This window comes from Macaca thibetana, chromosome 7 (assembly GCF_024542745.1).
Source record: "Macaca thibetana thibetana isolate TM-01 chromosome 7, ASM2454274v1, whole genome shotgun sequence".
Classification (NCBI taxonomy): Eukaryota; Metazoa; Chordata; class Mammalia; order Primates; family Cercopithecidae; genus Macaca; species Macaca thibetana.
This window is the reverse complement of record NC_065584.1, coordinates 35015096-35032512: the sequence shown is the minus strand read 5'-3', so window position 1 is coordinate 35032512 and position 17417 is coordinate 35015096. Positions and strand designations below refer to the sequence as shown.

The following is a 17417-nucleotide window of genomic DNA, read 5'->3' as shown; positions in this document are numbered from 1 at the left end:
AGTTATAGGTTGAGTTCCAGTAGTTAGATACTTTGAAAACCTAATTGCCAATGTTTTTTATCTAATAATTCAGTTCTGACAGGAATCTTACATCACTCTCATTTATTTTGTAAACCAATCATGCAGAATGGCTTTTCCTATATTGTTATCTTGAATAGATGATCAGAAATCACTTTTATTAAACACCACGATATTATGTAATTCAATGTTTTTGTGTTAGAAGCAATTGGGTTTGTGACCGGGGCCCAAAATGTTCACCCCCTGCCACCATCACCCCTGCTACCGCTGGCATCACAAAAACAGTGGCCATTTAGGAAGCTCAACTTTGGTTCTCTCGCAAAGTTCATGAGGACTTAGATATTGCTACCTCTCAGAAAGATTCTAATGTGTCATCATTTCATTTGGGGTCTGTGTTGTTTCGGTCTTTTTCTTTTACAGCATCAAATACCTCCTTATCATCCAATAAGTTCTTGAATAAAAGACCTATATGCACTTTATTGATTTCACTCAAGAAATCTTCCAAAGATGATCTTTGGGGAAGTCAGTATAGACTGAGGAAAGATTATTAGAAGATCCCTACATCATTGACTGAGCCTGGAACTTTAGACAAGTCATCAAACAGGATCAACACTCAGTTTCCTCATCAGTAAAAGAGGAATAAATAACATCTACCCTACCTCATAGAGTTAAGCATCATCATGAAATAATATGAGCTACATATTCTAATAGGGAAAGAAATGTCCATTTCCTCTCTAAGAAACTGAGGCAGAGATCCCTGTCAACAAATTCACACAGGGAGCTGAGCCCAGAGCCCAGAACTTGTCATCCCCACTCTAGGCTTCCACACACCAGATCAAAGACACCTCACTCTGAAAATGCACAACACAAGTCACTTCTCCTCCAAAGGCTGAGCAAAATCCCCTGAGGAAAAAATTCCTAACAGATGAGTCTGTTCCCATTTTAAGTACATGTTCAAGATCATATTCATCAGATGTAACAGGAAGCATATTGGGATAAAATTAATTAATTTTATTCCACCATGAAGTGAGAACCCCCAAACACCCTTTAGTTCTTCCCCTGAGTAATGATCTTGCATTCCCTCCAGTGCTGTAGAAAGCAGTATCAGTCTGCAGCCCATCAGGTGCACAGAGAGATGCAGAGTAAGCAGGAACCCTTAAAGGGATGCTGTTGATGTGAACATCACATTTTTTAAATAAATTCTTCTCTCTAAAATACCAGTAGCAAATTGGATTACTGTCTTTACAGTACCTTTAAAAAATTAAATGCATATTTCTAATTCCCAGGATTATAGTGATTATAGTGTCTGATCTTTACATAGCCTCTCGGTAACAGAAATAAAGGATTCGATTGTTCTAGGTAGGGAAAAAAATCAGCTAGACCATAACAATTGTCACCTTTACATCAATAGTCCCCCTCCCCAGGGGATTAAAATGTTGTAACGAATTTAGAAAGTTCTATTATCTTTGGTTCCCCTCTCTTTGACCTGGGACTCAGAAAACTCGGGGTGGTACTTTACTGAGCTGAGGGCTAAGGAAGCTGGTCAGATCGTTTTCATCTTGAAGACTCTAATTTCTTGTGTATTTTAAATTTTGAGTAGTGATACTTATTTAACAAAAGCAACAACAGAAAGGTGTGTTGACTGTTCACACAGCTCCTACAGTTCCTGAGATCACAAAAAAAGGTGATCTCTTTGTACATTGTCTAGAAATGATTAAGAAGTTATCTACAAGATTCCACAGAGAATCTGAATCAGAATTCTCTTTTACAGGATCTAATTGCTTACTCTTCAGTTGTTGAAATTTCTTTTAATGGCATTACCTTTTAAAAGCTATATTCATTACAAATAACCTTTTCTTCCACTGGAATTGAGAAACAGCAAAGTATGTATATATGCCTGCATATATATTCCTTAATTATAGACTATGCAAGGGGCAGTGCAGGCAATGATAGAGTATAGGCTCTACAATCAGGTTGCCAGGGATCAAAACCTGGCTCCTTCCTAGCTGTACATTTCTTAACCTTATTACTAACCTCAGTTTCTGCAAACTGGGGATTAATATAAACACCTATCTCATGGGAGTAGTCATGAGGATTAAGTGAAATATTCCAAGGAAAGCACCCAGAACAATGCCTCACACATAAATGTTGATGACTGCTATCTAGAGAAAGGGAGATAAAGATATCACATCCACCACTAAAGTGGTTGGAAGCCCAGGACAGCCAGCTTCCTCCTCCAACACCTTCTCTCTCAGAGCTTCCTTCCTTTGCCTTAAAACATTTCCCTCCAACACGATGCCCATTCCACTCCCTCAAACTTAACTCACTTAACCTCTCTGGGTCAACTTTTCTCAACTGAAAAGTGAAAGATTTGAACTTGATCATTTTAGAAGTCCCTTCCAGTTTTTAAGGGTAGAAATCCTGAGTCTGTTCAAAGACACTATAAGCAAGGTGAGACAAGATGCTCCAGCAATGCTAAGAAACCTTACTATGCTTCTATCACTGCAAGTAAGAAAGGTGAGGATATCTACTACCTCCAAGAAGAGAAACTGAAGATCAAAGATCAAGCTATACTATTAAATATAAAATAGACAAGCAATACCCATTCTCAAATAAACATTCTCCTGGGGGTTTGCCTTGTTAGTTCTAAACAGTTAGTTTCTCTGTTAAACTCCAAGCTAGACTCTGAAATTAGGTAGCCTTTTATAATTTGCTTTAAATATATGGATTTAAAAAAAAAAAACACCTCAAGTGTAAAGGCAAATTGTCACTGAGAATTCTGGATCTATGAGCAACTAGACAGAATTCAAATGAGTGTATATTGGTTGAACATATATTTATTAACATAGAAGCTCACATTTTATCAATGAAAGCAAGTTGTAATCCCATGAATCCAATATCTGAGTCAAAGGTACAGAGTAAAGAGGTGGAAAATGATAGCAAGTGTAGGTTGTACCCCCTTAGCAGAAAGCTACTGGAACAAACTCTATTGTCTGATTGACACGTGTGAGCCTGCAGAATATGACAACGTTGGAGGTTTATGCCATATTTCCTACGAAAAGGCCACATATAGATTAGACAGAACATCCCAAAAGTGGGTGGGATTGTTACTTTCATGCCCTCAAAACTGAGAATAAACACGCAAGTGATCACATACACATCTCAAGCATGAGAAAAGTGGAAGCTCTTTCTGTCTCAGGCTACCAGGAAAACACAAAGGGTTCATTTCTGGGTTTCTTTGCTTGTCCTTGTGTTTTAGGTTGGTTTGTTATTTTAATGAGTGGTCTAATTCACGAGGATCTGCAGGGGCTGGACTGTCAAAGTAGATCTTCCCAGATACACTGATAAGCAGTCTGTTAACCAGGCAGCTACTTGGGTCCCTCAACCCATGTCAAATGGTTCTGCTTGTGTTTCTGGAACCGTGCACTCCTGGAGGCCGGAGACCCTGGCCAACCTTAAAGGGAGTGCGGAATCTTCCAAACAGCCAAGTTGAGTTTTGTGCCTAATCAGGGATCTTCTTTAATTTGGACTCATCCCCTTGGTTGTGAAATTGGTACCCAGAGTGAGTAAGAAATACTACCTAGACATGCAGTGTTCTGTGGCCACACCTCCTTATTTCTAACCAAATCCAGCAGCCAACTTCAATCTCAGTTCCCTGGACTCCACTTCCAGGTTTAGCCAAGGGAGGCAGAGTTAGCCAAGCACTTCCCTAGCCATTTTCTCTTGTAGTTGAAGCCAGAGCCCGCCATTCTCCACACTGAGCCCCTCCCATAGTCCAAGCAAGACTCAGATCCCACACCTCTGCCGGGGCCCACATGAGTTCACACGCACACGCGGGCCACAGAGGGCCAGGGGGAGATACTCCAGTAGCCACTCTTACACTAAGAAGGGGGTCCAAACCCAGGAAAACAAAAAAGCAAGCTGGGGGAAAAAGGAAAAAGAAAAAGAAAACTAAAAAATAGATATGATGGTTTTGCCCATATTGTAAGACAGGTTAGCCAAGACATACCTTTTGACTAGGACCTCGCAGCTGGTCGTTCTTGGGACTGTCAGTGAGGTGGGTGGCCTTCTCCATCGCCCCAGGGGCCTTGAGCAGTGTTGCTTTGGTTTATTTCAGGAAGTGCTATTGGAAACATAAAACAAAGCGCCTGGCGGGCGCTATAAAAAAAAAAATTGAAGAAATACGGTAGCCTTGATCATCCAACGGGTATTGATATGTTTCTTAACAGGGGCAAGGGGAGGGGAAACACATGGTGGCGTCTCCTTCTGTCTTCCAGGAGCACGGCCTCGGCCTCGGTGGTGGAGTCACTGCTGAGCCCGTGACATTCTGCTTATATTCCATCCCCGCATTTGGAAGTCGTTCTTTGCCAGGAGGAAAGTGAGGAAAAACCAGCAATAACAAAACAGCAGCTCTACTGACGGAGGAGGAGGAGCCCAGGAGGCGGCTGGTCAGGGCCCAGGTGTGGAGGGAGGCCAGGCATAGGCACCCCAACTTCTCTGGAACTACTGACATTTTCTCGCAAGCAGAGAGGAAGATGGAAAGGTCAGGGAGGAGAACGAGGGAGGGGTCTGCCACCGGGAGCGGCAAACTCCATGGGGCACAGAAAGTGCCACCGTCTCCCATTGAGGAAATTCTCCCCCCAGTGGCTTGCCTCTAAACAGGATATTGCTTCGATTTCTTTGATTTCCCTTCTCTCTCCCTCTCTCAAAAAAAGTCTGATTCTAATAATAGCTAGAATATATAAATAATAATGTTTTAATGTTATTGGTTCTCTGTTTCCAAACCCAAAGTTCCTCTTCTCTTCCTTTTGCCAATAAATATGAAAATTGAGGACATCAACTCTGCTCCTGTCAAAAAGACCCCCTCCCCTCAGAAAAGAGACAATCCGCCTAACTTCCTATTTCTATAGAAAATAAATAGCACATCACGATGCCATCTCTCAGAAGAACGCTCATTCTGCTCTTTTGTTTTGTTTCAGTAGTTTGTGCTTCTGTTGCACACACCCAAAACAGAGGGGTGGGGGGAGGGATGGAGGGACACATGGGAGGTGAGGGGGAAAAAAGCAAGGATAGAGGGAAAATCTAAAGTTGTCTTTCATTAAAAAAAAAATATATCAGAACCAGCACAATGACCAAAGTCAGAGGGGGATGGCTAATTGCCCAGAGAGTCTGTTCCGTGGGTTTAGCAACTGCCCTTTTTATCTGCTGTGGGCGAACCCCGGCCACTGCGGCGTCCTCGACAGGAGCGAGGCTCTTCCAAATCGTCCTCATCAAAGCCGTGGAAAGTTGACGTGTCACTTTCTGACGTGGAACCGAATAAGTCCTCCGTGGTACGTGCTGCGGCCGCTGCCTCCTTCTCCTTCCTGCCTTCTCCTCCCAAATGAGCTGACATGTATGATGAATATATCAGCACATGGGTTAAGCAACAGACAGCATTATTAATATTCTCATTACATTATTACAATGCTATTCTTAATAGCAAGATATTAAACCGCTTGCACACCAAAGGGATTAACCCGGTGCATCACCTGGTGACAGGGATTTGGGACAAAGCAAACATTTCCAGGGAAGAGGCTTCCCCCACTCCCCGAAAAGGCATCACCTCTACCATAGTACATATGTCCACAGCTTCCGACAGCAAAAGCTTCAACCATGATCTTTCTTCTGTTGTGCATACACACAGGCGCTTGCACGCTCACTCAACCCTGCCCCAGACAATGATTTTCCTTGGTGGTTTTTAAACCTGGTTGGGATTCCTTTGGTGTTTTCTGTTGGTGTTTCTTTGAACAATATTTGTTCTTCACTTTGACAGTCAGCTCTACAAAGGTATTACTGTCAGATAACCCATTCAAGGTGGTTAAGCCTCCATCCATTTCATTTTTATTTTTACTCGCTTCTAATCCCATTCTTTCAGAACCCTTTCAATTCTCCCCCTACGCCATGTGGTTCATTTGCACTGAAAGCAAAAGGAAGTTGGAAAGTCTGATAAGTGGTAGGTGATAAAAGAGTTTATTTTCTTTAACTACCGGAGGAAATTTCTGTGATCTGCATCCACATACATGTGCATGCAAGTGTACCACACACACACACACACACACACACACATACACACTCTCCAGTCACCAACCATGCCCAGGTATTGGTTACTCCAGAAAGTTCAGTTGTCAAATCTCACTCAGGGCACTACGAAGGTGAGAAACAGGAGTCGAAAAGTCCTAATAAATCAGAGCATCCTGAAATCTGTAAAACTCAGGTTTAAACTTTTTCGCATTCTAAATGAGCCCCAAGACTGCTCTTGTATAAGTGAATGATACATCCCTCATGGTGCCAATTTCAGGACTCTCACTTCCTCCCAGGAAACAGCAGTGGTAGGGTAGATGGGAGGGGGAAGGAAGCTCTTCCAAGCTCCATACTCTTCTCTGGAAGGACCGTAGGGAGGCTCCAGAGAAGTATTCGCCCACCTGCCTTAACAAGCACATCTCATCTCATGGGCCAATGACACCTGTTTCTTCCCATGGTATCAACTATTTCAGGAACATCAGAGGCAGACCTTGACTAAATGATCCACCAAAACCAATCCTTGGCAAATGCAATGAGAATACCTAGGTTGGTAGAAAATGACTCCCTGAGCCACATAGCAGACAGAACCTTGGTGGGAAAGCTGAGAGAAGGTTGTGGAAAGAGGCTTTGCATAGAAAAAACAACTTCCCACTCCTGACATTCCATGGCTTGGATTCTAGCACCCTGTCTTTTGTAAGAAACGAAGGGGAGAAATTACAGCAGTTTGCAATGAGAATTCTGAAGCTGCCCCCTCTAACCCATCCAAACCTATAGCAGTCCATAACGTGTTGCTTAGAACATCACTCCAAGTGACCTTGCTTCTGGAAGTAGAGATTTCATCTGATTGCTTGCTTTTAAAAATCACCGCATTGAATTTCATCTTTTTTTTTTTAAAGTAACTTAGAAAAACAGACTCTGCTATCACAAGAGCCCTGTCTTCTATGCTAGCATCCATAGAGCAAAAAATTCAATGTTAGGTACCATGTTTGGACAGTAAATGAACTGACAGAATTGCACAAATGGACCGCCCTATCAGGGTCCTTGAGAGTTACAGTTGAGGGTTGTGTGCAGCAGAAACCACAGTCCTTTTAAAATTACTGATTTGCTACTCAAGCCAGCCTTAAGCCCTAAACAGCCCTCCCATCAAAATATAAAAGGGTTAAAGCTAAGCTTTGCAGACAGAGCAAGGAAAGAGCTGAGTCGCTACAGTCAACCATGATGGGGTCATCTCAGTTCTTCTCTGGGGACTGGGAGTGAAAAAGACACTGGATAGAAAGGTAGAAAGGAAAAATGACTCCTCACTGCTGGAACCAAGCATCCAACCAAACTGTTTCACCTACTCATATCAGGGGCTGATGAGACTAAAACTGGGGTTGAAATTCCCTCCTCCCGGCCTCGCACTGTGGTCTAGTGATGACATAATACAATATGAAAAGTAGGTAGTACCAACCAACCATGGCCAGCCGAAAATAATGGTTTGGTCAGAACTAAAAAACAAAACAACCTCTTGAACATAACCTGAAGACCTGAATTCATTTTAAGCATGAAGGAACAAGACCAAAAGTGTCTTTCTGTTATTTTAGCCTTTGAACAGGTTAAAATATAAACATATACACCAAATCAACTACAGATTAGCCCTAGGAATGCCTGTCCTTTTGCCTCATTGACCTACCAGGGTATCTTCTGTTCCGTTTTAGAAAATGAGATGAGTGGCCAATGAGGTGGTGTTTATGCAGCTAGCCAGGAGCCCGGGAATCTCTGACTCCCACAATTCAAGATGTGGTTGCTTTCCCCATACTCATGTTTCCACACCACACTCTTTGGGTTTGCCCTAGGCACTTCCACAGAACAAACACATCTTTCTGTTACATGTGCATCGTCCACTACGAGAAAGCACGTTGCCTTCTCTCCAGGTTTTTCCACCCTACCTTGCTGTGGTCCATAAAAACATGCACAAAGAAATATGCACCTCATAGAAAGGCCAGACACAAATCCAAAACTTCTCTTTGCCCTTTCCCCTGGATCCTAGGGCATAACTTTTGGTTCTTGAGACCCAAAGAAGAAAAATACGGAATGAGCTGAAAACCCCTCTCCACTCGAAAGCATCGCCACCATCGCTTCCCTCTCCAGTCTCCACCACCAACAGGATGGACGAGGAATGCAAGAGGAGCATTCCTGGTCTACGGGCACCCGGTGTGGGAAGGGGCCGCACTCACCAGAGCGTCCACAATCTGCGCAGGACACCAGCTCTTCAGGCCGCCCGCTCTTCTTGTTCATGTTGGAGCCCCCCAAACAGAAGTCACAGTAGTTATTGGGAATGACTGTTCCATCCGGTCCTTTCTGGGCTGTGGGAACATTTAAAACATTCGATTTCAGGCTTATATGAGTTTCAACTGCCCCTTCTCCTCCTACAGTGTGGTAGAATCTGCTCCAGAAGGATTTATTATAACCAAGTTGGCAAATTGGGGTAGGCTTTCTTTTGGATCCTTTCTGGCTTAATGGTACTAATAATGTCTCGCAAGTCACCCAGAGATTAATTTTTAGAGTATTTCCCAGCTCTGTGTTGTTGTGGAAATCCCCCTGCTCCTCTGATTGCATCCTTAGATGATCAAACCATCCAGAAGGGGTACTGGTCAAGTGAACTACTCTCAGCCCTAAACAATCAGCCCTGTGGGCCCAGGCCCCAGGCATCAGATGGAAACCACACATTGTAGTGTGAGGAGAGGGAGAAGAAAGAGCCAGTGCCTGGACCGTGCCATTGGGAGGGGTGCTTTTGTTTAGGAGATATTCTTCCTGTCCCTGAAATGGAAAACAAAGAAGCGCTGATGGGTGGTCATTTCCAGGAAGAACACCAAAGATGCTCTTGGGGACTTGGACAAACATCCTGGTAGGGTATCAGTCTCCCTGAAGGGGAGTCTCATCTCCCTGAATTCCAGACCCATTGATCATGGAAAGTACCCAAGACCCCAAGTGCCTTAAAGTTTCTAGACCCAGGTTTCTAGGCACTTGGTTCAGCCACATGCTAGAGATGGATTAAATGGTGAGTTACTGAGCATGTCTTTAGCCTTAAGACCGTCACAAGAAACTGAACACACTAACTTCAAAACCCACTCCTGATAGAGGTCCTTAAACAAAGGCAAAGAGAAATCTTGGGACATGACCTTGAAAACAAAGCCTATGAGGAGAATAGCACCTGTCCTCAAGCACCAAAATCATTCCATTTCCAGGGGCTGCTTGAGAAGCCTTGAACAGGTTATTTGCATGGAGAGAAATGCCTCCCTTTCTCTCTGTTTCTCCCTTCCTATTGTGGGCATTTCTTTGTCATATTCATACTCCCTGTTTGCAACTAAGAAGAAAAGTCTTTCTGTTTATGGGATCAGCCTTAATCATCTGAGTGTCTTCCTCCTCACCAGACCCAGTGTCTGCTGCTGCCTTTCATTATTCACTGGCTAACATTAATCAGGGTCCCACAGTGTACAAATCTGAAAAAGGAAGCAGAGATGTGAGCAGAAATACCATCCAGACAGTAAGTGATAAACGGATTCACCCACTTTAATGTGATTCCCTCTGGCCTCCACTTCCTCCATGCCTCTGCTTTGCCTCCAGGAATAGAAAACTTACCTGGGGAAGGCAGAAGACAAAAGCTAGAGGAATTTCATTATAGAGGGTTAATCCATTTATCAGTTGCTATTTGAATTGTTTAATTGGTTTCTAAGTCATTGATTTCCATCTTCAGGGAGGCAGACAATTCTCTGCAAGAAGTGTTAGCTGTTTGCAGGAGACAGAGGAGCTGGTCACATTCTGGGATCTGTTGAGTGTGGGCTTTTCTTCATCAGTCCCTGGATCTCAAACACATCTGCATGGCATACAGAATGGTTTTGCGAATAATCTCCAAAAAGTAGTACATCCACAAAAATTTTACTCTGCCTATAAAATTTTCATTGCACAAATCCAGAAGTACCAGAGTCCCTTTCTCCCTTCTCCCTCAATTGCCATCTTCGTCATTTTTAGAACTCTCCTAAGAAAATCCAAGCATCTCTATGAAGCAAATAAACTCAGGGTTTCCTCAACAAGAGATGGATGGAAAACTATCAAATGATGAACAGAAAGAAGAGATAGGGTATACTAAATTTAGGGGCTAAGGGTAAACCAAAGTTAAGTGTCATGATTGATATGAGCTAGATATAATATGTGGAGATGCCAGTCGTTACTTAGGTAGCTTCCTGCATGGAAGGCAATCCGAGAATCCCACATATATCATTCCATAAAAACTTGCAGGGGTCCTAGTCTCCTCAGCTATCTCTCTCCTATACTCTTAGGGACTTCCTATAATTTTCAATTTCCTCCCCATTCACAAGATCTTTAACCAACTAAAGAATCTGATTTTCTCCAACACACTGTATCCCTTGTATGAGGGATGAGGAAGTAAAATATGGAGTATAAAAGCTTTCAGATTAATTCTTGATATGGTTTGGCTGTGTCCCCACCCAAATCTCATCTTGAATTGCAGCTCCCATAATCCCCACATGTTATAGGAGAGACCCAGTGGGATATAATTGAATCATGGGGCCAGGTTTTTCCCTAGCTTCTCTTGTGATAGTGAATAAGTCTCCTGAGATCTGATAGTTTTAAAAAGGGCAGTTCCCCTACACACGCTTTCTTGCCTGCCACCATGTAAGTCGTGCCTTTGCTCTTCCTCTGCCTTCTGCCATGATTGTGAGGCCTCCCCAGCCAGGTGGAACTGTGAGTCCATTGAACCTCTTTCTCTTTATAAATTACCCAATCTTGGGTGTTTCTTTCTAGCAGTATGAAAATGGTGGAACTGTGAGTCCACTAAACCTCTTTCTCTTTATAAATTACCCAATCTCGGGTGTTTCTTCCTAGCAGTATGAAAATGGACTAATACAATTCTACACAGCATTCACTACCAACAGACCATTGGTAGAACACCCTATTGAATCAGGAACTCTAATACTACAAGAAATAAAAAATTCAGAAACGATCTAGTAGAGCTAAGCAGGCAGTGATGGAGGAATTGAGCCTTTGTAAAAAGACCAAAGGAAAAGAATTGAATTCATCTGAAGAAGGGAAGCTTCTGAGGATATGGGAGTCAGAGCAGCATCCTGTTGGCCATACAGAGTTCCTGTCCAAGGGGTGAGGGAGGTTCTAAAATCCCATGTATAGGCCCTGGTGTGTGCAGGAGTGACATGCCAGGCCAGCTGGGGTGCAGAAGTACATTTTTAGTCTGGCAATGGACCAGTATATAAGGTGATCATGCACAGCTCTGTTTTATTTTCAGAGAAATCATTTTCACTTCAGTTTCTACTCTCTTCTTACAACAGTGAGCTCAAAGCGTCCTTCCATTGTGGTCAGATGGTGTGGAATGGACTAATTGCTTATGCACCTGATTTTCTTCTACTTTTTGGTACTTGAGATTAGTTTCAAAGCAAGCGTTCTCCCATGGAGCTCTCCCAAACTTCAGCTAAAACATATCGGTCATGCCCTAGGGAGGGCACTGTTGATATCACCATTATGACCCTTGTTTATACACATGTCTGTGTGCCTCCTCTCCCTGTTTTACATTGTCATCTCTCTATATTAAATAGATCTACTCCTTCAGGTTGGAGACCAGGTCTAACTCGTTGTTGGAACCCCTACAATCTGTAGGATGAGTGACTTAGAGAGGGATGGCAGGGATGTTAGTGGGTGGCACAGTGATGCCCTGGGACCACCGGATATCATTCACTGCCCCTGGTTTATTTCCCCGCCAGAGGAGACCTGGTCCCTGTGTGCATGAAATGGTCTGTCACCTGGTCTCATGGCTCCCAGAGTACACAGAAGTCGGTAGCCAATGGCCCTGCATCACTGGAAGAATAACACTGTACCCATCCTGTGGGAGGTGAGACATCATTCTGCACCAAATACACAAGAACATAGAAGACAATGATTCATTGTCTCTTGAGAAGAGGACACCAGGTCATGCCTATCCACTCAGCCTCCCTTTTGTTCAACTGCATATCGAGAAGAAAAGGAAGCAGACATTTATCACACCACAAAACTGTGGCAAATCTTTTGCTGGATGCTTTATATATGTTATTTCATTGATTCTTGCAAAAACTTTGTGCAATAGGGATTTTTTTTGACAGATACAGTAACTGAAATCCAAAGAGATTAAAGCACTGGCTCCAAGCCTCGGTTGGGCTCTTCAAAGGCAGGATTCACCCCCAGTTTGTCTGTGTCCCCAGAGATTGTGCCTCTAATCACACTTCTCTGCCTCCTGGGAAGTCCAGAGGTAAATATTTTCCAGCCACACCTTGCATATAAAATATTTCATAAATCTCTTTAGAGTCAACCTGATTCACCCAATATGATATTTACGAAGCCCAAAGCGATAAAAATTATTGAGACTGGCCTGATAAAAGTGGAAATTCCCTTTGAACTTAAATTTAATGTCCCTACCACAGTAATCCATCCTGGGTGATCCTGTTTATTGTCATCTACTCTATGAAAACACTTCTCTGGAGAATTCCAGAGGCTCATGAAGGAATTTTTTTAAGTAAATCTCACATCATGGCTAGGTTGGCCTATGGCCTGACCCAGCCATGAGCAATTTCCTGGTACCGTATATGAGATCATTATAAAAAGGATTTTACTATAAATAGGAAGCTCGCCCAGACCTTGCAAGTGGGATTTAAATAGAGATTTTGCTTCTGCTTATGGGAAATTGAGTCCCGCTTTGCAAAATAAGATGACGGGCAGGGCAAAGACCTGAGTGGTATCTCTATGGCAGTGTCTGCGATGATGGATGTGGTTTTCTGTTGATTAATGTTCACGGACTGAGATCATATCAGAGATACAAGTAAGTTGCTGAGAAAATAAAGTGAGCCTTGAGAGTTTAGAAATCTACCTGAGGGAGATAACTCTAAAAAGCTCAAAGGAAAAAAAAATGGAAATCAGGAACAAAGTTCATGAAGAAAGTAGAAAAAAAAAATAACAGAAGGCAGGGAAGAGCATTCAGATAAATCAAAGCAAGTAAAAGGAAAAGCAAAGCTTCACACAGTCCCACCACCACACTCAGGGAAGGGTGAGCAGGCATTCTGGAAAGGTATTAGTGCACGCTACAGGATTTTTGAGTTAAATCAGGTTTTACGTCTATGGCAAACAAGGCCCCAGATCTTCCATAAAACTACCACCCAGGCAGCGCCGGCTCTCCCCCTCCCAGTCGGATCTCCGCTGTGATGTGCCTGCCACTCACAGAAAGAATGAGTGGCGGGGACAAACCGGCCATCGGCAACAGCCACTCGTCTGGGTTCTGCTGAGACCAGAGCTGCGTCCCAAGCATCCTAGGGAATAGGAAGCAGGCCAGAAGTTCAGGCTCCTCCTTGGCACGTGCACAAAAGCATGGCCTCACATCCTGAGCAGACGCTCTGACCGCCTGCCAGGGCCTGGTGTGCACAAACGCGTGGCCACGCTCAGTGCGTACCACCCACCACCCAGCCCCAGCCCCAGCCCCAGCCCCAGCCCTAGCTGAGCAGCTCTATTTCTGGAGCCTGCTAGCCTGGAAGGTTGGGGTGCACAGCCCTTGGGGAATTCGGGGGCAGTGAGCAGAGCCCTCTGGGAAGAGAGGCGCCTCTTCTAGCCCCTCTCATCTGTTCCCCCCGCCACCCTCCACAGGCTGACAGTTCCCGTGTCCCTCTACAGGTCTGACATGTTTCCATGGCAACTGGAATCCTGGGCTCCGGCAGCCTCCGCTCTTGCCACCTGTTATGACTTCATCTCTCAAGTGTAAAGCATGCTAGCCCCGTGCCACTTGGCTGTGCAGAGCGCATCTTCAGAGGACGACGGAGGGAAGGAAAGGGGAGAGGAAAGGAGGAAAGCAGAGAAGCAGCCCAGGCTGGCCAGGCAGGACGCGCTGGCCAGGCCAGTCCAGAGGAGGAAGCTTGGGGGCCAGAAACGGGAGGGTGGGGAGCAAGGGTGGACCCCGACATGCCTTCCTTGCAGAATCAGGAGCAGGCCTCAGCTGGAGGCCACTGCCACAGCCTGCTACCTCTGCCCAGCCTTTAATGAGGGCTGCGGGAGGAGGGGGAGGTGGGTTGGGGAGAGAAGGCGGCTGCAAGGAGCTCCGGCAGGCCCAGCGTGGAGCAGAGTCAGGAGAGGGTTAAAAGTGGCGTGATAGAGACTGTGAGGAAGGCTGGACCAGAGGGCAAAGGGAGCATCAAAGCCGGGATAAATGGCCTTAATTCTCATGCTCCCGCTCGCTGGTCGTGTTTACTCATATAAATTATCCCCCAGGCCTGACACCTTTTTTCATTGCTTCCCTAGAACTGATGAAAAAATAAATCCCACAGATCCCAGGAATAAAAAGTGTGGGGCTTTCATTCAGGCTGGTTCTCCTTGGCCAGCTAATAGCAACTCAGGCCCTGTCCCAGGGCTCCAGGAGGAAGACAAAGGAAGCCTTCCTCCCAAATGTGGAGAGCAGGGGGCCTGGAAGCCTGGCGGGAAAGCAGACAGCAGGGCCCACTCCCCACAGGACCCTCCCAACCGTCAGAGCCCTTGACGACAGAGAACTCGCTCTCCCCAAAGGCCATCTTGCCAGCAGCCCTGAGGACACCGTGAATATCTGGGAAAGTAAAGGGGGCCGTGCAGGAGTGGGAGTGGATGCAGAAGGCGCTGAGGCCCCGGGCCGCTGTCATAAGTACTCACATTTATGGACGGGGCTGATAAACTGTCACACTTTGCACCGTGAAGGACAAGGTGAGACAAGATGAGCTGGAATGGCAGCACGTGCCACAGAAGAGCTGGGAAAGCAGGTGGCTAACAACTAAAGCCATGGCCAGAGGGCGGGCTTCTCTGGAGAGGCCTCTGCGCACAGGGAAGGGCCCCTAGGCCCTTTGACTGCATTGCTGATCTAGAAGCAAGAGAACACGCTAGGTGATGTCCTGAGGTCCCTTTCAGGCCTATTATTCGAGCATTATAATCAGATGAAAGAAGAGACAGAAAAGCCAAGTTTTCCACACCCAGAGGAACCCAGCCTTTCATCGCTGCTTTGTACTCATGTAAATGCCTCTTTTCCTATTAGCCATATGCTACCTGAGGGCAGGAGCCGTGTCCTTCCCCTCTGTATCCCTGGCCCGCAGTGAGTGACACAAAGCCGACAATCAATGTTGAGTGAAAGGATGGACAAATCATCACAGAGACTTTTTGAGAAAAAGAAAATCTGTCAGGCAAAGGGAAGTTAATGATTAGGAATTGAGTGGACGGAGAGTCCCCTGAGCACAGAGTGACCATCATAAGTCCCTCTCACATCGGGGCACAGAAGAAGTGGGAAGGAGAAATATTGGAGGCCCTGGAGAGAAGAAAGCTGTGGTGTGGAGAGCCATTGCATGTGCCTCCCCCAGGAATCCTCTTTCTTAGGCATTTCTTAGTCAACCAGAATGGAAGGCATGAAGAATCCCCAGGCTCAGCTGGCCCCAGAGTCTTGAGTCTCATTCTGTCTCTCACCAGGGACTCAGCAGCAGCCAGTGAGAACAGAGGCCCCGTCTTGCTGTCTGTTTTGGTGACTGTAGAAATAGTATAAATATTTCAAAATGTGGAGTCAACCCTCCACCCTTCCTATGCCTGCCTCTTTTTCTCCATCTTTATCCAACGCTTACACCTTTAGATACAAACCTGGTGAATATTTACTCCTAAAAACTGTGCCATAGAAGCAGAACACACACCCACTCACACTGATGTCTCCATCTTGATGGATGTATTTGGTGAGAGTTGTAATTTGCGGTTTGCCAAAAGGCTGCAACAATTTGCCAGGAGTGTGTGCACCATGTCACCAGCTCTGGGTCTAGATGGTCACACGGCCCCCGAGGAATGTCCTTTGTGCTCCAGTTTTAGGTGGACAACCCTGGGTCTGCCATTAATGCTTCAGAATAGTAAGAAAACAAGTAAAGCTTCAGAATGGGTCGGGTACGGTGGCTCACACCTGTAATCCCAGCACTTTGGGAGGCCGAGGCAGGTGGATCATGAGGTCAGGAGTTCGAGACCAGCCTGGCCAACATGGCGCAACCTCATCTCTACTAAAAATACAAAAATCAGCCAGGTGTGGTGGCGGGCGCCTGTAATCCCAGCTACTCGGGAGGGTGAGGCAGGAGAATTGCTTGAACCCAGGAGATGGAGGTTGCAGTGAGCCGAGATTGTGCCATTGCACTCCAGCCTGGGCGACAAGAGCAAGACTCTGTCTCAAAAAAAAGAAAAAGCTTAGGAATGTTAGTGTTGATGTTGATGACACTGAGATGAATATCTTATTACATGACACATAATGAGATATTTCAGTTTTCCAGTGTTTGGTGATATGGGTCAGTTCATGGCCTGGTGTGGCAACTTGTGATTGCTACCAAATGAGTTTACTGAAGGAGAAAACATTAACTTGAGAGCATCTATATCAATCAGACTCTGAACAAAGTGATGTCACTCCCCTTAATGAATTCCAGGACATCTTGGTGTGTTAGAGCTGGATGAGTTTTGTCTGTTTAAGTTGTCAGGATATTATTATTGACATAATTAGGATCCAACAAGCCCCTTGTTTTGCTTTGCCCAGCCCTGCCCTCTCAACCTCTTCACTAGCACCACTGAACTCCGTCTGCAAGTGGACCAGCATTTTCTTTGTTCTTCAGACCGAAAGCCATATTTAAGAAAAGGAAAAGCATGAGCCTTCTGCTTTAGACCTGAGGATTTGGAAGGAATCAAGAGACCACAGAGCCTTGGGGCAGCACAGCCTGAGGATGGAGGCACAGACAGGGGCACACCCCAAAGGCAGGCCGGGAAGTCGGTGCTGAGAGTCAGAGACGCCTGCCCTACATGAGATGGAGCATTAGGAAAAGAGCCAAAACCAAGGCTACCCCTTCAATGTGACAGTACAGCCTGACTCCTGGCCGGTTACCTGGCTCAGTGCATCCAAAAGAAAAAAGGAATTAAAAGGAAGTTGACTGACTGAACATCAGTCTTGGAAAGTTAGATTTCTGTAAGGTAATGGTTTACCTGGGAACTTGTCAAAAATGCAAATTCCTGGTCAGGCACGGTGGCTCATGTCTGTAATCCTAGAATTTTGGGAGGCCAAGGCAGGTGGATCACTTGAGGTCAGGAGTTCGAGACCAGCCTGGCTAACATGGCAAAACCCCGCCTCTACTAAAAATACAAAAATTAGCCAGGCATGGTGGTGAACACCTGTAATCCCAGCTACTTGGGAGGCTGAGGCAAGAGAATCACTTGAACCCAGGAGGTGGAGGTTGCAGTGAGCTGAGGTCATACCACTGCACTCCAGCCTGGGTGACAAAGCAAGACTCCAT

The 17417-nt window shown here is 45.2% G+C and overlaps 1 protein-coding gene across 2 annotated transcripts in view; it reads right to left on the bottom strand.

Annotated features, from left to right (window-relative positions):
* DPF3 (double PHD fingers 3) overlaps positions 1 to 17417 on the bottom strand; it is a 278067-nt gene that overhangs the window by 47896 nt on the left and 212754 nt on the right. Inside the window, exons 8-9 of one of the 2 annotated variants that reach the window (XR_007727553.1) lie at positions 8295 to 8423; positions 4028 to 5403 (exon numbers count right to left, since the gene is read on the bottom strand). Coding sequence is in view for 1 of the 2 variants with exons in the window: in XM_050798846.1 (XP_050654803.1) it covers positions 8295 to 8423 (129 nt within the window). In the remaining variant the exon portion in view is untranslated. The remainder of the gene's footprint in view (positions 1 to 4027; positions 5404 to 8294; positions 8424 to 17417) is intronic. The other variant, XM_050798846.1, reaches the window with a different exon arrangement.